Below are 26,004 nucleotides of genomic sequence, written 5' to 3'. Positions count from 1 at the left end.
CGCTGGATGGCGACAACTAGCGCTGGTTGGCGACAACTAGAGCTGGATGGCGCTAGTTGTCGCCATCTAGCGCTAGTTGTTGCTGGCTAGCGCCATTGAACGCTGGTCAGCGCAAAATATAAATTTGCGATAACTAGCGCAATTGCCAGCGCTTGAACGATAATCGGCAATTCGGTAATGTATCTATGCACGTAGCTAACCGTACCTTAACCGTGCCTTAGTTAACCACTTGTATGTTTATAGGTTATAATCACCCTTCACAACATCATCCTTAGTTGAAAACGATTTACAGAAGTATTTTGAAAGCTCCTGCTAATACAATCTTTCGTATCACTTATATGTTTTAAATATCCCCCTCCAGGTTTATAGGTTATATTTCCCTAACCGTGCGTTAACCGTACCTTAAGTGACCGTGCCTCAACCGTGCCTCATGTAACCCTTGTGCCTTAACCGTGGCTTAACTGTGCTTTAGCCGTGCCTTAACTGTGCTTTAACCGTGCCTTAACCAAGCTACATTACCGAATTGCCCGATAATCTTATACACAATTACTTTAAATTGGTAAGTTTTCAAAAATTTATACTTCTCGTAGTTACCAATACCAGTAGTTAGGTATACCAAGGTATACCTCAGATACGAAGAGTTTTAACAACAGCAAGAGCATTGCTAATTTTGCTGCAAAAACGGTATACTCTTCTATTGTGAAGAAAACATTTCAAAGAGTTTGGATTCTTCCTTAACTAACGTGTGGATAAACGGTCCAGCAGGATCTGGAAAAAGCTGTGCACAAATTAAGAAATAATTTAATTTATAGCCCTGCACAGTTAAGATTGAGTAATTTTCGAATAGATTTAAATGGGATTCAGTAAGATTTAATATAATAAAGTTCAGTACCTATTCAATTTACTAGTCAGAATCATATTAATCCAGCACCACAGACCAAACAAATATTATCACTGACAAACAGCGTACATAACAAACAAATTAATGGTAATTCTCACCAAAAGTGGATGGACGGACCAGCAGGGAGTGGTAAAAGTGTACAGAAAATAAAATAATAATGTGATCAACGATTGATATTTGATACTTCAATTCTGTACATGATAAGGATTCATAATAGAGATGTTATAATAATCACCGCATATAATCATAAATAATTATTATTACACAAGACCACAATGGAAGCGAAATGTTTATGATGGTCTCAGTCGATAGCCTCTACCCAAAGTCGATTGTCGGAGTAACAAAAGTGACGGCAAAGGATTCACCGGACAGCAATGATAATTCGAACCAGCTTTCCTACGACCTATAGTATATATATATCCTATACAACAAAGATCCGTAAGAAGCTGTAATTTTACAAATTAAATTTATAGTTCAACCGATATAATTGTAGCCGTTCAGTGGACCGTCTAACCAGCTGCCCATTGATTTAGACTAGTTATAGTAATCTTAGGAATCTACGCATACATGCTTAATTCACGGTAAGTCCTGATCCCTAATCGGATAATTGGCTTAGTCGATTAGTTCAGGCTTAGTTCCGTGTAGTATAGTCATTAGTTCTCTGGGAATAAGCATTTTTAGTTGTTTGATTATCTTCAACAAATAACGTGTTTTCCTAAACTCGTGTCTCAACCCTAATTCTGTCGAACCAACGTCGGGCATCCCAAGACGAAGAGGAATAAGTATAGTAAAAGAATAGCCAACAATCGGCTACAATATACCCAATGGCAAATGAGCTCTCATTTGGCTGTTATTTTTAAGTGTTTATAGATAAATAAATAAATGCTAAAGGAATATTTAGTTATCGTCGCTCAATAATCGGTTTGGTATCGAACCTACATACTTTGATTTTCCGACTTTAAAGCTGACTTAAGAAACCAAGGAATTAATTTTACCTTCCTAACATTAAATCGTTGATTTTATTTATATATCTCTTTCTTTTTCTTTTCTTTTTTCCAAAACATTCCAGTACATTGTGCAGAAAGTTGGAGATTAAAAATTTTGGAAGCGTATAGGCCATAGGGATTTAGACCTGATATCAATCGTAGCGTATATAATAAAATACTCTAGCACAATTGTAACTGCAGTTTTAACTTTTACAGAACTCTAAATGCTTAATGGACACACTTGCAGGTACCACCCGTGTTCACACTCAGACCTGAGTTTAGTCATTTTCTGATACGAGATTGGGGACGGGTTCTATAAACAAACAAACAAACAAACAAACAGACCACAGTGGAAAAGGAAACGAGTGCCCAAGTTTCCAGACTTGACACTAACGGTCACAAGGACTACACCGGTCACAGTCACAGAGGAGCTACAGAGTACCAGTGTTTCTAAAAATATGAGATCGGGGAAGCAAACAATGGAAACAGAGAGAAAAGAATTAAACTGCTCGCAGATAAAGAACAAATAAAGAAACAATAGCACTTGACTAGGAATGAGTTGATACCAGGAGCTGCAGAGCAGCCTGTATTAACGCAACAAACTGAGCAGATACAAAAGAGAGCAAAGCACAAGAACATGTATGATCACATTATTCAAGTGTACGTGTGTACGTGTGTTACCAGATACATAAAGTGAGTCGGGGTCGAATTTCAATTAATGCCAGACGGAAAGGGGGGTATAATTGCATAAAATGGCATAAATGTAAGATGTGAGAATAGAATTGGGAGTCCACTAACGTTTTAAAGGGATAGCACGTGAAATAAATCTAGTGGACCCCAGGAGGTTGTATGCATATATTGCATAACAATTGTATAAGTTGCACACTAAAAGTTCAACAAATCAGCAAGGAAATTGACGGTTAGAAAGGGAGTCTACAAGAAGTTAACTGAGCAAGGAAGCCGGCCTAATTAGATCTTATATGGAGTACGGAAGCACTGCAGGTGACCACCACGTGACAATAGAACGTGACCTTTTCTTCTAGGAAGGGGGCCTCATTATAGATCAAATTAGCCCTCAGAAGCCTCTACTGCCTCATTAACTAGTGTCACGTGTATACACCCGGAATCCGGATGTCCCTATAGGCTTATTAGACCTGTGTGAATGGGCAATGTATACACGCGAAACTCCCTGCGTGTTTTACCGCTCCATTTATTAAGAGAGATAAACCGTTAACCGTAAGGGACTTTGATTTTAGAAATCCCCATTCGTCATCGGACTGAATAATTGACACGTCTTTAATTAATGAAATCATTTGTAATAAATGTAACTAAGTTCCAATAAGTGGCTGAAACGAGGGCAGTATCGAGATAGCCCGACCAAACTGTCCGCGGATAACTGTCCGCGGACAACCATTCATACTGTTATTATGCAGTAATATGATCTGGTAGACAGGTGTTCGTGGACAGTGGTCGGGCTATCTCGATACTGCCGAAACGAGAACGTCACATAAGTTCAGAATCAGAGAGTTAATAATTAAGCCATTGCAATAATACATAGAATTGTTAAATAACTGTTTTCCAATTCAGTCGGTTGGTGGCTGGTGATTTTCATAACAAACTAAACGAGCGATTCGTCCGCAATTTAAAACAACGTCAATTATAATGGATACAATTATTAATTATAAACGATGCATACATACAATTATAATTATAAACGATACATATACTTATAATTATAAACGATACATGAAAGTGGTGTTAAATGATGAACCGTTTATGTAGAATAAGAATGGTGACAATATAGTTATACGGTATACCCCCTTATAATGGCATCCCTTAAGTATATGACGTGTAGTACCTTACCTTTGATCTGCTTCGTCGAAACTCGACAGGCCATCAGAGTTGCTGACCAACCCAGAGAGTAGATGCCTCTCGATCGTTACGCCAGTCCAGTATAGAATTGGAGTTCGCGGTAATTATGTGAAGCACCGGATTGGCCGTTTATCCGGCAAGGAAAGCATGAACGCCGTCATAATATGATGCTTGAAGCCATCATGCTTGGAGACTGCACGTATGTGCAAAGGTATACAGTTCCAGAGTCTGAGACCCATTACACTAAATGATGTTTCATATAGAGTCTGATGAGCAGCTGAGCTTTTTGTACGGACGCGGACAGCTGGAACCTTAGCCAGGGTACCCAATCGTGGGTTTACTGTTAACTGTACTTCAAGTTCGTTGGATGTGAAACCGTGTAGGATTTTCAACATGTGCATGACAATGTAACGTTCTCTGCGCCTCTGAAGTGACATGAGGGACAGGGTTTTCAGGCGATCCCAATAATGGAGATGCTGTAAACGGTTTACTAAACCATGGATCTTTGAAGTGAATTAAGTTATTTCAAGCTCCTGAATGTGTACAAAGCTGCAGGGGTCGAGCCATTGCAATAATACATATTATTTAATAACTTTTTTCAATCGACTCGGTCGGTGGCCAGCGATTTTGATTAAAAAACTAAACGAGCGCTTCGTCCGCAGTTTAAAACAACGACGATCAACGAAACATGAATAAAGGGGTGTTAAGAATAGTTGCATGCGCGTTATCTTGTGAGCTTGTGTAACGTGGGCGACTTATGCGTGATTACGGATCGCAATTATACCGGCTACTGCGCGATCATGATATTTCTTTCAGGTCATACTCCTCTAGTTCTACGTATCGTGTGTTCTATAAAGAACGTGTTATTCCCGAACATGACGAACATTAATTACAGTTACCCTGCCGTGGCTACTACCGATAGTGATGCTACAACTTCATCCTCCTACATATCTACTGACTCCGGAGAATCAATTTTAAAGACCCTAACTTCGGGTGATCTCCAGATACTCGGAAGGGTTCTGTGGGTGGTTATCATCGTCACTCTTTTTGGAAACTTCTGCTCTTTCTACGCTGTCCTCGACTACCAGAACTTCAAGAAAATAATGACACCTGAAATCCCTACCTGCTATCCAATGTTCTTTGTGCTGCTCTCACCTCGGTGGACTTTCTTCAAATCATTCTGGTTGGGATACCGGCAGCAATCTGTTTCTCGACCACCAACACTAATCTAGCCTCCGGTTTTTATAACCTCGGCGTAGTTGACCCGTTGCTTGACCTAGTAGTCTGGACCCAACTCCTCCTGGTCACTTTAATATGTCTTGATAGAGCTCTACACATCTGTCGACCAATCACCTACTATTTCAAACCCTACATGATGGTACTAAGCCTTTTGATTGGTCCTGCTGTCCCCTTCTTCACACTGACCTTACCGTATATCCTTGCTGCCCGAGTCACTATGCAAGACAGGGAATACAAAGGGGAGGATGGAAAATCAGTATTTCTTTGCTCAAACGCCAGGATTAATGACGAGAACGGGGAGCACACTGCCAACATCTACATCTTCATGAGCTGCACACTTCAACTGGGCACCAATTGGGAGTACACGGAGTTTTATCAAACCTGGGAGAATGTTTCAAACCCTCTGGTTTTACTCCTGGCAGTAGCTGCCCTGGCTGTTACCTGCGGTTTTATTGTCAGGATTCTGGTCAGGAGTGCGAGATTTCAGATGATAAGTAACAACACCAGGCATGAAGCGGTAGCAAGAGTATTAGAAAGACGTGTACTATTTCTATGGTCCAAGCAGGCTTGATTTTAGTCTCTAGTCTCCCTCTCCGGTGTTACCAGATAAGAGACAGGCTTTGTTCTTCCTGTGGAGGATTTAGTGTGCACTATACAACTGTAGCAAGATTATTGGTATTCCTAGGTCCCATGTTCAACTCCTGGCTTTATGCTATGAGAATGGGAAACGTTAGGAAGTTTCTATGTTCCAAAAAGAAACAGTTGTTTAACTTTAAGTCAGCTCATCATCGGGAACAAACGGCAACTGCAAGTACAACGGTCAGCCGTGTGACCAATAAATCACGGGGACCTGCGTCCAGCGTCTAGCAGAAGCATCCTACACCACCAATAACAATATCCTACACCACCAATAACAATATCCTACACCACCAATAACAATACCCTAGACCACCAATAACAACACCCTACACCACCAATAACAACACCCTAGACCACCAATAACAACACCCTACACCACCAATAACAACACCCTACACCACCAATAACAACACCCTACACCACCAATAACAACATCCTACACCACCAATAACAATATCCTACACCACCAATAACAACACCCTACACCACCAATAACAACATCCTACACCACCAATAACAACACCCTACACCACCAATAACAACACCCTACACCACCAATAACAATACCCTGATCAACAAAGCCGAGTGGGAATTCAAAAGAGACCTGGTTCAGCACATAGAAGCCCTGTTGTAGCTCGAAACACTCCCGAACATGCCCGAATTCTGACTCCTTTTTGAAAAAAGTACAAAATACCCTGTCGGGTCAAGCATCTCAGAATACTTTTCAGAATACTTCAAATTATGTAAATTCGGGTGACTTATAGAAAATTTAGTGCAATACTAATACTATCTGGTTGCTGAGTTATTTCAGGATGACAAATGCCAACTTTTGGGTGTAGATCGGATCACTTACACTTATCTTAAATGTTATTCTTCAGTATTTTGTTTGACTTAAATCTCCCCAGGGTACCACGTTTTACATAAAACATAAAAATTTCTTAAAGAATATGTAAATTTGAGTAATAATAATGTACTGGGCATGCCACGGTCAAACTTTTAAAATTTTCATAAATTAAAATGTCCATAATCAAATATGTGGAGCGTTTCTTTGATTCGAAGAGCTTGTATAACTTAAAACAAAACAAACTACGTTTAGCTTATTAAGATATAACGATGCAAAATTTAAAGTTGAACTAAGTGTTCACAAGGCTAACTGCAGAGTGCAGGTTCATTACAGCTGCCAGGGGTAACACAATAACTTCACTAAAGCGGCACAAGTTATAATGTAATAAGGGCATCACCGGTGATACCCGTACAATATTGATTTGAAATAAGGTAGGTTATAAACCTACAAGTTCCTCAGCATAACTATACATACAACCTTGCAGTTGCACAATATTAGCTAGATCAAACGAAGAATACAAAAGTAGGACAAATAAAAACGGGATTACTATATCACATACAGATTATCATATATTATAATATATGCAATCTATGGTATGAGTGTATAACGGTTTACGGTGACAGGCGATAATTATAGTATCGATAACACGACTGAAATAGGACAGTAAAATACACTGAAAAGAGAGATCTGCAACCTGATTTCCTCGAATAATTCTGTTACCGCTACAAAACCGGAATTCCTGGAAGAATCGCTAAACGCAATAAATGAAATAAGAATAACATGGAACTCTGTATTCCAGCAAAACTATAACACCTAATAAGAGAAATAATATTTAAAAGATTATACCTTTATGATGAAGGCACAATTTAATGTCGACCAATCAAAATATTAAGGAGTTAAGGGTATCTTAAACAAACGCTGAAGCTTACTAAGTATATAGTAACAATGCTTGTGAAGACTAACTAGTCCTGTATACAAAACAAATGTACTAAGAAACTCATATTATACATTAACTGAACTCAGGTGTTGAAAAAACTAATAATAATATATTCGGTGTCTATAGCACTGTTCTCAGTGCGACTGCGTCATACTTATACTAAGAACGCAAGCGTGCTAAATCACTCTGATCTACACTCGATCTTCGAAATTTTTCTAAAAGAGCCGCCGACATTTGAAACCAACTTAGATCGATGTATTTTCGGACGCTGATTCCGAATCACACCCCATGACATGTGGTTAAAATGCTCCCCTGGCGAGATATTGGCGAAAAACTATCTCGATCACGCGATATTACTATAATACTATTAGTCAGTGTAATAAGCGCCAAGCGCGAGCACAGAACTTTTTTTCTCCGATTTCGATAAATTTGGTACCAAAATTTGTCTAAAAATGTGAATAAAATAAATCCACCGTGTAGCAATTTTCGCTAAAAAGTAAAAATGCTACACGGCGCTTGTTCGCCGCGCGTGCTTTTTTCGCGCAAATTTTTAGTTTTTGGCCTATAACTTTCACATTTTCAGTTATTATCACATAATTATTATGGCATCGTAATCAGCTCATCGAGACGAAACTTTTAGTACTAATATTTTAAGATATAAAGGAAAATTATTTTCCAAATTTTCAATCTGAACACAAGGGTCCCCCCTTGTGTGAAATTTTGAACAAATTTTTGAAAAATTTGGTGCTTCAAATATTATAATTTTGGCACCAAAAGTTGCGTCTGACTAAGCTCATTACGATACTGTAATAATTATTTCAAAATATTCAATATTTTAGGAGTTATAGGCATTTTAAGCAATAAATTACCCATTTTTCGTCCTTTGTACATTCTTGTAATGCACCGGAGGCCCACATATAGCTCGACGTTATTTTGCTACACAGTGAATTTGCATTATTCACACTGAGAGGCAACTTTTGGTACCAAATTTATCAAAATCAGAGACAAAAAGTTCTGTGCCAACTCATGGCGCTTATTACATAGACTATATACCGTATAAGGAAGTTAAAGTCTAATTTCTCGTTTGGATTAGTGTTTCAGCATATGCCTTTGTTAGGGATTGGGTTAGACTTACCCGGATATTATGCCAAATTATTAGAAATGGACCTCCGTCTAATAATTTGGCATAATATCCGCTATACTATGGAACTGGGGGGTAAGGGTTAGGTTTAGAATCAGATTAGACTTAGAGGGTTAAACAGGAAGCTATAAAATTTGAATTTTTATAATAATTGAAAACATGATCGGTAATCGCTCTAATTTCCTAACTAGGGAAGCAAATAAGAAACCATTTTTATCTTTTTTAAACTATGTAATTTTAACGATCAATATCGCTTACCATGGTATTGGTAACTAATTTTATTTCATTTTTCATTTTTAGCACTTTTGTGTACCGAAATTAATTTGTTAAACTTACCAATTTATCAAAAGTTCCATCATGAAAATGCCGAATTGTTGCAGGATTGTTTTAAAATTTGGAGACGGGTTGCACAACTTAAACTAGGCATTCAGTTTTAAGTACAATTGCTGTATAAAATGGGGAAAAATAATGCAATTACCTTTATTGTGAGAGTTACAAAATTACTCTAAAGTAGTTTCAAGAATGTACGGCTTTTAACGATAAGATAGTTTATCAAGTTTATGTAATTTCAAAGAATTTGAAAAAAATTTATTTGCTTACCAGGCAAGATTTTCAATATTGGAAATTGGAAATATTTTGAAAACTGAAAATCACGAAATTTGAGCGTGAAATTATTTTCCTAGCTAAATCGAATTTTTTATGCAACGGATTTGTCTAGAAACTAGTGCCACGAAACATTAATTTGAAACCGGGCAACTTATATTAATGAGTAAAATATACTGGAAGTGATAAAACAGTGAGCTTATTAGTGAACGTGGACTGGCGAGCGCAGATAAAACCAATACCGAACAAGTTCCACAATGATATTGATGACGTTAATTACAATTTGCAGCGCCGTAAACCCGCCTTATATATATATATATACTCATATATTCGTACCATTACCAACTCATCAAGTCGAATTTTAAACTGAGAGAACGACTCATTTGACTCACCTCATTCTTCTTGTGACGATGAAATATTGTTTAGTTTTAGTTTTGCTCTGTGTTTGTGTAGTGCAAGGAGGTTCGGAGGAAAATACCTTTAAAGAGGATTCAGTAGACGAGATACCTTACAAGACATATTTATAACGTACGAAATGTGGCGGTTTTCCGAAAATTTCGCCATATTTTCGGACCGCCAAAATTTCGGTCGTCGTAATAGAATCCGTCGCATTATCTTTTAGCTTATTTCAATGACTGTGCCTTCACTGCTTTATTTTGTTTCTAAAAAGTAATATCAAGTAAAATAAATAAATAAATTCTGGCATCTTGGGACAAATTATCACCACACCAATGACGAATTGAATGTCAAGCAATACAGTTTAAATTTGCATTAAAATACATGTATGTGCTAACATGAAAGTCTTACAGTCTTAATACAGACTAAGTTTGAACATGATTTTACCGATTTTCAGAAATTTCCTTACTGCTTACTGTCACAAAAAATGATGAAAAATACCCTTATTTTCTGTGACGTCCGAAATGTGACGGTTTTTGTTCAATTTCGCCATATTTTCGGACCGCCAAAATTTCGGTCGTCGCAAATTGGTCCGCCACAAAAAAGTCTTGTAAGGTATCTGGACAACTGAGTGTGTGCCCGGGTGAGCTGGTCAACTTTTTAAATACATTTTAAACATTTTCTTATCTATTATAGTATTATATGCAACCTGACAAAGCCAATGGTGCCCGTCGTGAGGGTTGACTTAGATTTAAGGCCGTTTCCCGAATACTGGGATAATCAAAGTAGTAATATTTCGAGCTCACCATCGCATCTCCGATTATCTTCCACACGTCCAGAGAAATGTTTTCTAGGTTATAAGTATAACTACTACTAGGTTACATGTCTAGGTTTTCTGTTGAACTATTTACTATTTTCATCCTTATTACTTTTTCAGAATACCAAGAACTGTTAAAGCAAATAATCGCATCGAATGGATGCCTGAAAGAGGATCGAGTCTCAATATCTGACATAGTGGCACAATTAGCTGACTTGCTAACTGAAGACCTAGGAAAGTTGAAAGATCTCAAAAGACCGATCCACAGCCGCTCTCGAAGGTCACCTGGTTGTCCTTACGTGTGTCAGCCTAGATGTTACAATAAACGAGTGTGCACTCAGGAGTGTTACTACGACTGTGATGACCCCTATCTGTGCCAATGGTGGCCTTATGAGGATCCGTGCCCATAAACTTGAAGATCTGCTAAGACTTATTCTTGATCAGGCGTTCAACTATTTTCTCTATTTATTAACTGCCATCGATTATTTTAGAAGCTATATGAGATTATGAGAGTTTAAGAACGGAAAACATGATTTAGTCAATATTGATTTTTATGGTTGAATGTTAATTGGATTTCAAAATTAAATTTAAAACCAGAAAAAAATAACACTCGTTCATTCATTGGTCAAATAAAATTCAACAATTACAAATATATTTGCGACTTTAACCGTCTGAATTAAAATATGATTTAATTGCATTCAATCAAATAACTTTAGAACTTTAGCTGCCAAAGTTACATCGAAATACAGTCTCGGGTCACTGCTCCAGTTTGAGTAAACTAAACAATCTGCTAACTATTGTTTCGTCACCAAGCTGTCAACAGCTAAAATGTGGAAGTATCTGTCCTTATTCAGCCTGCAGGTGCAATATACTCACCAGTGTAACTATACCGTAACTACATAACTACATATAAACTCTATTTATTCTATACACAACTAAATAGTTCAATGCAAAATGAATTTCGTTATGAGCTTAGTTCAGTTTCTTCTTCTCTTCCTCCAGGATGTCTGTTTTTCTCAAAGAGTAAGTTGTAATTCTATATGTTCAGATGTGGTGTTCCTTACCCAGCGAGACTTGCAGTTATAGAACTCTGGTATTGAGGGATGGATTTGATAAGTAATATGATTAATATGGAATGATTGGAAACGGTCGACGATAACTAATGAAATTATTGCCTATCACCATTTTTACCCTTTATCTTCGAAGGTTTTATGTTAAACCAATTTGCGGGTCATATTCCTAAATCTAAAAAACATCAACCAAAAACTGATATAATAGGAAACTAACCGGAGCGTTCCACATCAAGGCGCCAAAAATGAACCCAAATATTTGTAATATTATTGCGATGATGAATTTGAATCTGAGGGGCGACTTTAAGATGAATACTACGGTCTGAAGCTTAGCTTGAAGTCCTTTGAACTCTGTTGTAACACGGCTGAGATGGAATTTTAATTAAAAACAACTCAAATCACAAGCTGACTAAAAATAAAAATAGAAAGAAATAACCATTTTTATTGAAAATATTTCAATAAGCTAAGTTCATTTACTCCTATTTTCTACTCTAAAGAATGTTGAATGACGATTTCATGGGTGAAACATTTCGCTCACATAGGCTCAGGAATAACAGGGTTTGCGTTTGGTTCATTTCTCCCAAATCCAGCAGGTCTCTTCTCCGACTGCTCTCTGTTCATGACCTCCAGCTCCATCCTAATGTTCCCGGTTTTAACCAAGTAGTCACCTTGTTTTTTGTAAAGCGGCCACCATCCTGCAGACATTTTTGAACATTCAGTCAAGAAACAGATTCTGTTAAACCTTATTAAATATTTCTGTTAAATTACAAAAAAAAACATAGAAGGTCTCCTAGGGGGAATTATATACTGCATAATCTTAAATCTGCTATAACAAAATTATTCAAAGATGGGTCTACCCAGGGTTTTCTTGGCTTTGTAAAGGTTGAGGAAGGTTATCTTCGGAGGTCCCACAAACTTGTAATCATCAGGATCATACACTTCATCCTTGCCTTTAGGAGGATCCTCATACTCAGGAATAATGTCCATTATAGCCCAATCCTCCCGTGCCATACCACGTGGCATATAGGACAAATTCAGGTGAACGTAACCGTAAGGTTCCTTACTGACCCCTGGATCTCCATCCATCACTTTAAGAGTGACGATAGGGTCCAGATATGTGTCCTCTATGTCACCGGGGATCATCACTTTCCTTTTGAGATAGGCGTATTGGAAGTTGAACTTGAACCTCCAGTGAAGTACTCCGTTACCGTTAACTGCCCGGGTGTGTATCTCTGATACCTGGAAGTAGAGGTTGGAGATGTTACTTGCAGATTGCATGAAGTTTTTCATTCGCCCAAAAACATTGTGTAGTTCATGACTCTTGGCTTAAACGTCTTGGTGGAGGGTTCTTGAAGTGTTGCTTACAATCATTACAATAAAATGTTTAAGTCTGTTTCAAGGTAACACCAGCGGCCAGTTTTATTAAACCAGATATATATGGTTAGTAAACTTTACTGTATAAAGAAGATCAGGATTTAGGAGATACGGTGAACTTTGAATAATATACCTGACTCTCAGTATCTCCACTAAAGTGACCCTGCACGAGCAGATCGTTCAGCTTCTTCATTCCCGGACCCGGATCTATTTCCTGTATCGTCTCCACGTTAGTAACCTCGAATACTATCACTCTCAGCTCCTGGTCTACGGGAAGTGGAGGGTCCACTCTCATGGGCTCTGGTGGCTTCTCAGAAAACGGGAATATATCCACCTGGGCATTGGGGCAAATGGAGACACGATATAAATTGCATTTTTCAACAAAAAACACTTGATCAGTGATCATGTTAAAATTGTTACATAGATGCAATGATTATTCCAGCGAGATATTCTGAAATGTAAGATACAACAAGGCCAAGGTGTTGAGGCACGCACCCACATAAGGATCCGACCCTGAGGTACACCAGGCATAACAGGATCAGTTAGTTGTCTCTTTTCAACATAGTCCCTGATCAGCCCGAACTCTAACAGGATGTACAGGGCTGTCCTCTCCTTGTACTCTCCCCAACTGAAGAAGGGGTGTTATTATAATAGGGTGGATTTTCTTTATTGGTGGAAATAATGACAAATTTTGATTTTGGATAAGGAGTTAAAAGGCAGCGAAAATTTGGTATGCGTTTATGTTTGAGAAAGTCGCTGGGTGCAAAACAGATTTTTTTATTTTTTGATGGACATCAGAGACTATAATAATACTTTCAATACTACTATATAACAAATAATTTGAAGCTCTAATGATGTAGTTTTACGAAGATTTCAAGCCTTACGTTGTGTGTCCAAAAGCATTATATAGAGACTATAATAAATATATAAAAACTTAACTCAAAATACTCACACAGCAGAATCCTCGTAGTTAACTTCGTGTTTCTCAAACTCCTCAGAGGAAAACATCTCCCCATTAACCCCGGCTCTCTTGCCGTCACTAGAATAAGTAGGTACAGGTATGCCATTAGCCAGACACCACTCCTCCAGAATCTGTACTGGTGACATGAAGTCTCTCCAGCTGTGGGGGCCGTCTATCATGTACCTCTCCGTTAGTCCACACATTGGCCTCTTCACGCTCAGGTACCTAAAGAGGGTTGTAGGGAGGTGGAGTCAGGGGTTTGGAGGTGGATACAAGGAGCATATTGGAGGATTAGTTAGGTGTAGGGTTTAAATGTAGCAATATAATTGTGTCGTTATAAATTGATTACATCTCCTGGTTTTGAAGAACTCTAGGATTCTCAATAGCAAACTACGATGAGCTCATATTGCAGGATTTAATTCACGGCACTCCTCTTAAAAGGTGAGAAATCAAATAGCAATGAAACAAGAGACCGACCTGTTCTCCAAGTCAGGTGAGAAATCAAATAGCAATGAAACAAGAGACCGACCTGTTCTCCAAGTCAGGTGAGAAATCAAATAGCAATGAAATAAGAGACCGACCTGTTCTCCAAGTCAGGTGAGAAAGCAAATAGCAATGAAATAAGAGACCGACCTGTTCTCCAAGTCAGGTAAGAAATCAAATAGCAATGAAACAAGAGACCGACCTGTTCTCCAAGTCAATCCTGGTCTCCCCGATCAGAATATCCCTTCCCTCCTCCGTCGCTTTCCAATCCCAACACTGCACCACTAACTGCGGCATGTTAGGAATTATAGTGGTCAAGTTGTAAAAAGTAGCAAACATCGGATCCCGGCAGTTCTTCTTAATGCTGCCGTCAACATCGTATATCTCCCTGGAGCCCAGTTTTACAGCTAGGAAGGGGTCGCACGTGTTCTCCTTGATCCTGCTCCTGCAGGCCAACCTGAGACCCTGGAGGAGGTAAACTCTGACATTGATCCTGATCGGGCCCACTGTGGGAACAGTGCCGTATATCAGCTCTCTGTTTCTGCTGGTGTCTGGATGTAGCTCGTATATCCTGCACACAATGTGTTTATACACCGTGGTGGTGGAATCTGGCGTCTAAAATTTAAGATTCAGTTTTAATCCACTGCAATTTCGATCTATTAGCAGCTAGCTTTTCACAGCTGAATAAAAGTTTCGATTTGGGGAAATTTGTATCCTTAAACAGGACTGTTATTTATAGCTTTACACCCACCTGAATGAGCCCTTGTACATGCCGATATCAGGGTCCTTCTCGTCGTCCTCATCGTCCGGATCTCCACCAAGTTTAGGACACCTCTGTAACTTAAACTGCTGGATCGAGTCACTGAAGTTGTTGAAGTAGGTCTCAATCTCCTTCTCGTATACAACTAGGATTGGTAGTTCGTGGTGGAGGAAGGTTTTGTAGAGAAGTGTGTCACCTTGCATCGCGTAGTACCTAGAACGAGGGGTGTTGTGTGTAAGTGCTATGGAAATTAGTGGGTTGGCTGAAGAGAAATTGTAAGATTTTTCTGAAATTACAGTATATCTGATGATTCAAGCTTATGTGATCGAATGTAATTCTGTTAGTATTTAGTTTATTTAGATCCATAAGTGTTTTTTTTTCCAAATAATTATTTTGTGCATACCCGCGATAAATCGATATGAAGCATTTACAATTTAATTGCGTTTACATTCTTACATTTTACAACAGTTATGAAGAAATGAACATTGAGGGTATTACACAAAGTGTCTCTCATTGCTTTCAGAGGAAAACCTCAAGATATGACACACCACACAAGCTTACGACAGATGAGCACAGATAAACTCTGCTATATTGAGGGACAAATGACACTATAACTAACATCTTGAGGTCCACAAACACAGTGCGTTCAGTTTTTATTTAAATTAAGTACTTAATTCATCGTTCTTGTTAAAAAACTTGTAGTTCGTATCTCCTTCTTTAAATTTCGTTTGTAATGCTTTTCCCAGTAATCATTCACCAATGTCAGTTTACCTAATCCAAACCAGTAAGAGCAATTTTAAATAAATTTTTTTTTTGCAAAATAACTCCAAGATGGTATTGGTAGGAAATATTTAACAGTTCACGTTCACCACCAGGTATGAAAGTACTCGTATTGGTTACGTTGATAGTCGTATTAGGAATATTCGGCCTGAACGGAGTGGATTCGAAGACATGCATAGCAAAAAAATTTAACAAAAAAGTGCAAGAATACAACGTCTGTCTCGCAAAAGGGTTTGGCCCATCCCTCGAAGGATGTAAAAAGATAAAAGGATCTGGTTCTATGAAAAAGAACCAGAGAAGGAAATGTACTAAAAAGGAGGGTTATCTGAAGAAATGTGGATATACTTGCCCGGATACTGTTGAACTTAAAGAAGGTTTGAGCGAATAATACAGTAGTTTTTCGACATGAAATGCTTATATAATTTATTGCATTAAAAACAACGGTATATACTATATATATTATGTAAGTGGCCTTTCTTTTACAGTTTACTCGAAGAAGGAAACGAAAAAGTGTTCTCGTGCCAAAAAAAACTTCGGAGGACCCCATTCATTTGTAGATAACATGGCCACTATCCAGGTTTTTTGACTGCACCTTTTTTATTAACATTTATTGAGGTTTAAAAATTGAAAGATGAAAATTATGTAAAACCAATGATGGTCTGAAGACCGAATCTTCAACCGTTGCTATTTAATTAGTTAATTGTCAATGGAGATTGAAGAGGATGTAAATTAGTTTGCGATATCTCCAAAATCTGGCAGTTTTGAGCTCAAAATGAATATCTGATCGCATATACTTGACCTCAAACTATCAGATTTATCAAATGAGCAGTTAATAGGCCCCACCTTAACGTGTCATCTCAGGACTGTGTGAACACGTGTGCAAGTAAAGATAACTGTGCAGCAATCAACTGGAAGAAGACTAAGTGGGGATTTAGGTGTTTCTTAAAGAAGCCTGGGTATGGTAAACTATCTAACAGTCCCAAAGCTACTGCTGTTGAGATGTGTTGTCTTGACAACAACTGTCCAGGTAAACAGATATAATACGGTGCTGCAGTCTTGTTGTGCCCGTTAGTTCTCAGACATTTGTTTTAAGTTTAAACATATCATAAAAAATCATATACACAAATGAAAAGACCATTTTAATTCAGTTGACGGAGGTTGGGGTGAATATGGGGCCTGGTCGGAATGTTCAGATTTATGCGGAGGAGGTACTCAGACAAGATCCAGGGACTGTAACAACCCTGCTCCTGCTAATGGTGGAGAGGCATGTGCAGGGAAAGATGTTGAGACTCAATCCTGCAATGATAAACTCTGTTCCATACCAGGTTAGCTTTTTTTGGTCCTCACAAAACTATATGGTACCAAGAGGCAAGACCACAGTACACAGTAAAATGTAGAAATCCCCACCCTAGCCATATACATGTATGTAGATATGTCTGATATGTATCATACATAGTATATGATAATACATTAATTTCATAATTACATAATCTCGAAGTTCCAATCTTTCTATTTCAGGTTTATTCGCGCAAAAACAAGTGGGCAAATGTTCAAATGAAAAGAAAAACTTGAACGGACCTCACACATTTGTGGATGACTTAACCACCATCCAGGTTCTCTGATGTTCACATTCTTTTTCCTTCTAAATTTAGCGGTCGTTCACTGGATAACGAATTTCTCGAAATAACAGCGATTTACTTGTAATTGTGTAGATGCAAATTTCGCGGCAACATTTCTCAATCTGAAGATTTTTGAGCTAAAATATTATTCATGTTAGCTTGACCAGACTTTCAGGGTACTGGCAGGTAAAATCCTAAAGAAAAGCAGTGGCCTTCGGCACTTGAGACCTCTTCAAATCTCCCCTGATTGATTTATTATTGCTATTGTTTGATTGTGCCGTAAAAATAAATATTTGTTTTATTAAATATTTGTTTTATTAAATATTTGTTTTATTAAATATTTGTTTTATCAAAAAGGAGATTACCAATGTGTGTTTCTCAGGACTGTGTGAACAAGTGTGCAAGTAAAGATAACTGTGCAGCAATCAACTGGAAGAAGACTAAGTGGGGATTTAGGTGTTTCTTAAAGAAGCCTGGGTATGGTAAACTATCTAACAGTCCCAAAGCTACTGCTGTTGAGATGTGTTGTCTTGACAACACTTGTCCAGGTAAACAGATATTAAATTATATTACAGTCATTTTGTTCAGTTTACAGTATGGTATTATTATTTTTCATCAAAAATGATTTCTAACAAGCGGCCTAAACCTTTTAAAAATTATAAATAATTTTAATCTATGAAAGCAGACTTCAAATACAAATGCTAAGAAGCATTATTGAAGCAAAATGGAGAAGATTAGAAATGCCTCTTTATTCTCATACATTTGTTTAAAATAATTTCAATCCCTGAAACTAGACTTCAAGTACGGATGCTATGATGCATTATTGAAGCAAAGTGGAGAGGGTTAAAAAGGCCCGTTGGTTCTCATAAGCTTAATTTTCAGTTGACGGAGATTGGGGTGAATATGGGGCCTGGTCGAAATGTTCAGCTGAGTGTAATGGAGGTACCCAGATCAGATCCAAGGAATGTAACAACCCTGTCCCTGCTAATGGCGGGGCAGCGTGTGTAGGAGATGATGTTCAGACTCAATCCTGCAACTCTGACCCTTGCGCAGTAAATGGAGGTTGGAGTGAATATGGGGCTTGGTCGAAATGCTCAGCTGAATGTGGAGGAAAAGGTACCCAGATCAGATCCAAGGAATGTAACAACCCTGCTCCTGCTAATGGCGGGGCAGCGTGTGTAGGAGACGATGTCCAGACTCAATCCTGCAACTCTGACCCTTGCGCAGTAAATGGAGGTTGGAGTGAATATGGGGCTTGGTCGAAATGTTCAGCTGTTTGTGGAGGAAAAGGTACCCAGATCAGATCCAAGGAATGTAACAACCCTGCTCCTGCTAATGGCGGGGCAGCGTGTGTAGGAGACGATGTTCAGACTCAATCCTGCAACTCTGACCCTTGCGCAGTAAATGGAGGTTGGAGTGAATATGGGGCTTGGTCAAAATGTTCAGCTGAGTGTAATGGAGGTACCCAGATCAGATCCAAGGAATGTAACAACCCTGCTCCTGCTAATGGCGGGGCAGCGTGTGTAGGAGACGATTCACAGACCCAATCCTGCAACTCTGACCCTTGCGCAGTAAATGGAGGTTGGAGTGAATATGGGGCCTGGTCGAAATGCTCAGCTGAATGTGGAGGAGGCACCCAGATCAGATCCAAGGAATGTAACAACCCTGCCCCTGCTAACGGTGGGGCAGCGTGTGTAGGAGACGATTCACAGACTCAATCCTGCAACTCTGACCCTTGCTCAGGTAAGTGTTAGATTGTTCTCCTTCCTACCGAATCGCGCAACCAGAAAATGTAAAACATGCATTGGTTTAATGACTTTCACTTTCACTTTCACTTTCGGCACGAAGCAAGATGATCAGGGGTGTAGGAATGATTTTCTTCATGGGGGGGCCAAATTCTAAATATTTTTTGGCGCTTCGCGCCACAGCCTAAATTTTTTGGCGCTTCGCACCAAAGCCTGAATTTCGAGGTTAAGGACAAAAGGAAATTGCAGCATGTGCGGTATCGCGATTTTTCACGTTTGCCGCGACAAGTCGCGATTTTTCAGATCCTGGCCTCACGAAAAATCGCGATTTTTTTCAGTTCTCCGCGTCAAATTGCGAATTTTCCTTTAAATCTGAGAACCAAATTCGTGTATTTTCCTTCAAATCTGTGGGCCAAATATTACGTTTTCTATAATTAGTATATGAAACCAATCAGTATTACATCCACAACCTTCCGAATGTAGGTACGGACTTCAAAAAACCGAAAAAAATATTTTCGGCTCAGAATGATCAGGGTAGCATAAAACATGAACAAAAGTAATTTCCAGAAAAACTTTTAAAAATTTTGACTTAGAAAATTTTCGGTCCGAGTCATTCACGATACGTACCTCTAAAAGCAGAGCTCCTGCTTCCGAGCTCGTATTACGAAGGGGAGGCCTGCCTTCCGAGATCGCATCACAAAGGGGAACCCTCGAGTCCAAAATCGTATGTCGAACTTCGAAAACCGAAAAAAATATGTTTGGCTCATAATGATCAGGGTAGCATGAAACATGAACAAAAGTAGTTTTCAACTTCAAGAAAACTTTGAAAATTTTTGACTTAGAAAATTTTCGGTCCGAGTCATTCACGATACGTACCTCTAAAAGCAGAGCTCCCGCTTCCGAGCTCGTATTACGAAGGGGAGGCCTGCCTTCCGAGATCGCATCACAAAGGGGAACCCACGAGTTTAAAATCGTATATCGAAGGGTAGGTGCGGACTTCGAAAACCGAAAAAAATATTTTCGGCTCAGAATGATCAGGGTAGCATGAAACATGAACAGAAGTAGTTTTCAAGAAAACTTTGAAAATTTTTGACTTAGAAAATTTTCGGTCCGAGTCATTCACGATACGTACCTCTGAAAGCAGAGCTCCCGCTTCCGAGCTCGTATTGCGAAGGGGAGGCCTGCCTTCCGAGATCGCATCACAAAGGGGAACCCTCGAGTCCAAAATCGTATGTCGAACTTCGAAAACCGAAAAAAATATGTTTGGCTCATAATGATCAGGGTAGCATGAAACATGAACAAAAGTAGTTTTCAACTTCAAGAAAACTTTGAAAATTTTTGACTTAGAAAATTTTCGGTCCGAGTCATTCACGATACGTACCTCTAAAAGCAGAGCTCCCGCTTCCGAGCTCGTATTACGAAGGGGAGGCCTGCCTTCCGAGATCGCATCACAAAGGGGAACCCACGAGTTTAAAATCGTATATCGAAGGGTAGGTGCGGACTTCGAAAACCGAAAAAAATATTTTCGGCTCAGAATGATCAGGGTAGCATGAAACATGAACAGAAGTAGTTTTCAAGAAAACTTTGAAAATTTTTGACTTAGAAAATTTTCGGTCCGAGTCATTCACGATACGTACCTCTGAAAGCAGAGCTCCCGCTTCCGAGCTCGTATTGCGAAGGGGAGGCCTGCCTTCCGAGATCGCATCACAAAGGGGAACCCTCGAGTCCAAAATCGTATGTCGAACTTCGAAAACCGAAAAAAATATTTTCGGCTCATAATGATCAGGGTAGCATGAAACATGAACAAAAGTAGTTTTCAAGAAAACTTTGAAAATTTTTGACTTTAAAATTTTCGGGGGAAAAAAATGTTTCCCAAAAATTTTTAAAAGCCTAAATTAAAAAGTTGGCCCTTTTTGGCCCCTTGCCCAAATTTTATGGGGGGGCGATGGCCCCCCCTGCCCCCCCGCTTCCTACACCCCTGAAGATGATTGTATGTTTGTAACCGATAGATACAATTATAAGTAGTGAGTTGGAATCTAATCGGGATTTTATAAACCTGATAGGACATCGGATATCCGATTTATATAATCTCAACCGATCTTGTACCTCTACAAGAGTTTCACTTGCTACAAAACACAAAATATTATCCAAAAACGTCCTTTAATGTTTTGTGACTACACAATATGATAGTCTGAGTGCAGTCTATTTTAATCCAATTCATCTCAATTGAAAATGAGTCTGGAACCTAACTCGAGCACAGCTGTTATTCTAACACCAACCCTTACCATCGTCCATATTTTAGTTTAAAATCAATATTTGAAAATATTTTCCGTAAGCACAATTTCAATAATAATATTAATAAATGAAAACATCGAGAATTTACGTAACCGATCATATTACGGCGAGTAATAAATTCTTCTTAACTTGTTTTAATCAGTTATTACTTTGAACCCTACAAATCATAAAAGCAAACAAATTCAGTTGACGGAGGTTGGGGTGAATATGGGGCTTGGTCGGAATGTTCAGATTTATGCGGAGGAGGAACTCAGATCAGATCCAAGGAATGTAACAACCCTGCTCCTGTTAATGGTGGGGCAGCGTGTGTAGGAGACGATGTTCAGACTCAATCCTGCAACTCTGACCCTTGCTCTGCAGTTGATGGAGGTTGGAGTGAATATGGGGCTTGGTCGAAATGTTCAGCTGAGTGTGGAGGAAAAGGTACCCAGATCAGATCCAAGGAATGTAGCAACCCTGCTCCTGTTAATGGTGGGGCAGCGTGTGTAGGAGACGATTCACAAACTAGATCCTGCAACTCTGAACCATGTATAGGTTGGTATTCCTTTTGATCTTGTTGATTGCTAAATTCTATGAAAGTAATATGCGAATTTCAATATAAATCATAAAAATATACGCGATAGTGGTAACATGGCTCACTCTCAGTGACAATTAGCTACAGAAATGTGGTTGGCGTTACGTTTTGCCGAAATCAACGATTTAAAAAGTTTCTGAATTCGTGTTGTTAAAGTAACTTTGTACTTATGGTAAAAACAAAACAGAAAGAGTAGCCTTTGCACTGTGAAGTTCGGCAAATAGATCCTAAAACAAGATCTTCAGTTGACGGAGAATGGGGTGATTTCGGTGCTTGGTCGCAATGCACGGCTGACTGCGGCGTTGGTACCAAAACTAGATACAGGGAATGTAGCAACCCTGCTCCTGTTAATGGTGGGGCAGCGTGTGTAGGAGACGATTCACAAACTAGATCCTGCAACTCTGAACCATGTATAGGTTGGTATTCCTTTTGATCTTGTTGATTGCTAAATTCTATGAAAGTAATATGCGAATTTCAATATAAATCATAAAAATATACGCGATAGTGGTAACATGGCTCACTCTCAGTGACAATTAGCTACAGAAATGTGGTTGGCGTTACGTTTTGCCGAAATCAACGATTTAAAAAGTTTCTGAATTCGTGTTGTTAAAGTAACTTTGTACTTATGGTAAAAACAAAACAGAAAGAGTAGCCTTTGCACTGTGAAGTTCGGCAAATAGATCCTAAAACAAGATCTTCAGTTGACGGAGAATGGGGTGATTTCGGTGCTTGGTCGCAATGCACGGCTGACTGCGGTGTTGGTACCAAAACCAGATACAGGAAATGTAGCAGCCCCGCTCCTGGTATCGGGGGAGCATATTGCAGTGGACAAATTTCAGAAACCTACACTTGCAATTCGGATCCTTGTCCAGGTAACCTAACCACTAACCAGTAACGCAGTATTTTCGAGGCCAAATTTATTCAAAATTATTTTAGTTTGAACCCCTCAGATTAACAGACCATCTCTTTTTCAGTAAATGGAGGATGGGGTGAATATGGGGCCTGGTCGAAATGCTCAGCTGTTTGTGGAGGAAAAGGTACCCAGATCAGATCCAAGCAATGTAACAACCCTGCTCCTGCTAATGGCGGGGCAGCGTGTGTAGGAGACGATTCACAGACCCAATCCTGCAACTCTGACCCTTGCGCAGTAAATGGAGGTTGGGGTGAATATGGGGCTTGGTCGAAATGCTCAGCTGTTTGTGGAGGAAAAGGCACCCAGATCAGATCCAAGGAATGTAACAACCCTGCTCCTGCTAACGGTGGGGCAGCCTGTGTAGGAGACGATGTTCAGACTCAATCCTGCAACTCTGACCCTTGCGCAGTAAATGGAGGTTGGAGTGAATATGGGGCTTGGTCGAAATGTTCAGCTGAGTGTGGAGGAAAAGGTACCCAGATCAGATCCAAGGAATGTAACAACCCTGCCCCTGCTAACGGTGGGGCAGCGTGTGTAGGAGACGATTCACAGACTCAATCCTGCAACTCTGACCCTTGCGCAGTAAATGGAGGTTGGAGTGAATATGGGGCTTGGTCAAAATGTTCAGCTGAGTGTAATGGAGGTACCCAGATCAGATCCAAGCAATGTAACAACCCTGCTCCTGCTAATGGCGGGGCAGCGTGTGTAGGAGACGATTCACAGACCCAATCCTGCAACTCTGACCCTTGCGCAGTAAATGGAGGTTGGGGTGAATATGGGGCTTGGTCGAAATGCTCAGCTGTTTGTGGAGGAAAAGGCACCCAGATCAGATCCAAGCAATGTAACAACCCTGCTCCTGCTAATGGAGGGGCAGCGTGTGTAGGAGACGATTCACAGACTCAATCCTGCAACTCTGACCCTTGCGCAGTAAATGGAGGTTGGAGTGAATATGGGGCTTGGTCAACATGTTCAGCTGAGTGTGGAGGAAAAGGTACCCAGATCAGATCCAAGGAATGTAACAACCCTGCCCCTGCTAACGGTGGGTCAGCGTGTGTAGGAGACGATGTTCAGACTCAATCCTGCAACTCTGACCCTTGCGCAGTAAATGGAGGTTGGGGCGAATATGGGGCTTGGTCGAAATGCTCAGCTGTTTGTGGAGGAAAAGGTACCCAGATCAGATCCAAGGAATGTAACAACCCTGCTCCTGCTAAAGGCGGGTCAGCGTGTGTAGGAGACGATGTTCAGACTCAATCCTGCAACTCTGACCCTTGCTCTGCAGTTGATGGAGGTTGGGGTGAATATGGGGCTTGGTCGAAATGCTCAGCTGTTTGTGGAGGAAAAGGTACCCAGATCAGATCCAAGGAATGTAACAACCCTGCCCCTGCTAATGGCGGGGCAGTGTGTGTAGGAGACGATGTTCAGACTCAATCCTGCAACTCTGACCCCTGCCCAGGTTTTCTTACAGTAATACATAAGAACAGTGTTCAAACTTAAAAACTTATTAGATATTAGTTCTTTCAGTTTTAATATCAACAAGAAATATACACCAGTTTAATGAATACTTAACCTCAGCCTGTGACAAATCCCTGGGAAAGGTCGCTCAGATATCTAAAGGAAAAGCAGGAATGTGGGGAGTTGATAGCGAGGAGGACGTTTTCAAACTCGACACTGGAAGTAATGAAGAACATGACAATACTTCTAGCACATTTATTTTTGCACCATTACTTAAACAAATTAAATATAGAATGATGCACGTTAAATCAAATATGAAATAATATCAATTTAATGCCGTTCATAATATTTGTTAAATAAAACCTTGTATTGCAGGATTATGTTGGGCTAAAGTAACGGGTGGTAAACTAACGAAGGTTTCCTCTGGAGCAACTGTATGGGGAATAGGTCCTGGTCGGAATGTCTACAAGTACTTGGGAGGAGATAGCTGGTTACAACTCCCTGGAGACTTCGTCGATGTTAGTTACATGGCAGAGTGTGCTTTAATATCACTTACATCTTTCCCAACCTTCCTATTTTTATTGCTCCCTTACATGTTCGTTATAAGGAGATGTAACCTTGAATTATAACGAAGCAATCTCCAAAACGCTATTCATCTAAACTTTAACATTCCAGGTTGATGTGAGTGACAATGATAACGTATGGGGTGTGGCCTCCAACCATGACCTCTTCAGATGGACTGCAAGCACGTGGGAGCGAATACCTGGCAAAGCTAGGAAGGTCAAGGTTACTCCGGAGGGAGTGTGGGCTATGGGTGAGGGGAACGAAATCTTGTTCAGAACGGGGACATACGGAGACCAGGACATCTCAGGGATAGAGGTTAGAGTTCAAATATCTAGATGTAAAATATACCTCGTTGGAATTTATTTGGTCGGATATAACTTGAGCGCTAGAGGGCTTAGCAGTTAGCACTCAGGTGATGTCAACCCAAATTAAAGTTCAGTTACCCTGTACGTTCAAAGAAATCTTTGCGTTCATAATTATGACCACCCAAAATTATGCAATGCTAAATCTAAATTATTTTCAGTGGGAGGATGTATCAGGACGACTGAACCGGGAATCTTCACCAATAACAGCCATGGTTCCAACTAGAAGCGCCCTCTTGATCGACCTAATCTTAGATATCGATATACCGGATCAAGCTTGTGTAAACGTTCCAGAAGAGTTGCTAGATGTTTTAGGAGACAAATTAACAAATCAGTGAAAGAACTTTTAACGATGTTTTTAAAATAAAAGGGTTCTTTTGATAGATTGGATCGCTGCTTGGATAATTATTGCGCGCCCGAATCTGTTTTATAGTAGTTGCCGATTGCCGAATATATATATATATTCTATGAAAATAATGTATAGTGTAGATTTTAACGGTGCTGATACTTGTGTTGCACTTGTATTTTGAATTTATCAATGATTCGTAAATCCCCTCGTAATATTTCTTAATCAATCGTAATGATTGTAAATCCTCTTGATTAATTTGTTGAGATACGCTCAAGGAAAATATATTTTCACACCATACCATAACCATCAATAATGATCGTTTCAACAT

The 26,004-nt window shown here is 39.5% G+C and overlaps 2 protein-coding genes and 1 long non-coding RNA gene across 3 annotated transcripts; 2 read left to right on the top strand and 1 right to left on the bottom strand.

Moving 5' to 3' along the window:
* The first annotated feature begins 9,407 nt into the window (after nucleotides 1-9,407).
* Nucleotides 9,408-10,860, top strand: LOC134818802 (uncharacterized). Its single transcript, XR_010160694.1, has 3 exons — nucleotides 9,408-9,656; nucleotides 10,165-10,201; nucleotides 10,496-10,860. It is a non-coding gene; the product is annotated as an uncharacterized LOC134818802 (long non-coding RNA).
* A 1,119-nt stretch (nucleotides 10,861-11,979) lies between these two features.
* Nucleotides 11,980-15,226, bottom strand: LOC134818775 (myoferlin-like). Its single transcript, XM_063828420.1, has 7 exons — nucleotides 15,015-15,226; nucleotides 14,466-14,834; nucleotides 13,772-14,005; nucleotides 13,315-13,447; nucleotides 12,953-13,153; nucleotides 12,303-12,684; nucleotides 11,980-12,140 (listed from the first exon to the last, which is right to left on the bottom strand). Exons 1-7 carry the CDS (start codon nucleotides 15,224-15,226, stop codon nucleotides 11,980-11,982), a joined length of 1,692 nt encoding a protein of 563 aa, XP_063684490.1.
* Nucleotides 15,227-15,902: 676 nt separating this feature from the next.
* On the top strand, nucleotides 15,903-25,999 carry LOC134818987 (SCO-spondin-like). Its single transcript, XM_063828733.1, has 15 exons — nucleotides 15,903-16,177; nucleotides 16,289-16,380; nucleotides 16,665-16,830; nucleotides 16,952-17,128; nucleotides 17,322-17,416; nucleotides 17,805-17,970; nucleotides 18,305-19,165; nucleotides 21,649-21,996; nucleotides 22,282-22,452; nucleotides 22,738-22,908; nucleotides 23,011-24,402; nucleotides 24,522-24,623; nucleotides 24,777-24,919; nucleotides 25,077-25,280; nucleotides 25,489-25,999. The coding sequence occupies exons 1-15, from the start codon at nucleotides 16,084-16,086 to the stop codon at nucleotides 25,663-25,665; spliced, it is 4,359 nt and encodes a 1,452-aa protein (XP_063684803.1). The 5' UTR covers nucleotides 15,903-16,083; the 3' UTR covers nucleotides 25,666-25,999.
* The last annotated feature ends 5 nt before the right edge of the window (nucleotides 26,000-26,004 follow it).

Source organism: Bolinopsis microptera, chromosome 7 (assembly GCF_026151205.1).
Source record: "Bolinopsis microptera isolate Bmic1 chromosome 7, MBARI_Bmic_1.0, whole genome shotgun sequence".
NCBI classification, from domain to species: domain Eukaryota; kingdom Metazoa; phylum Ctenophora; class Tentaculata; order Lobata; family Bolinopsidae; genus Bolinopsis; species Bolinopsis microptera.
The sequence above is the reverse complement of the archived record's forward strand: the minus strand, read 5'-3'. Positions and strand labels throughout refer to the sequence as shown.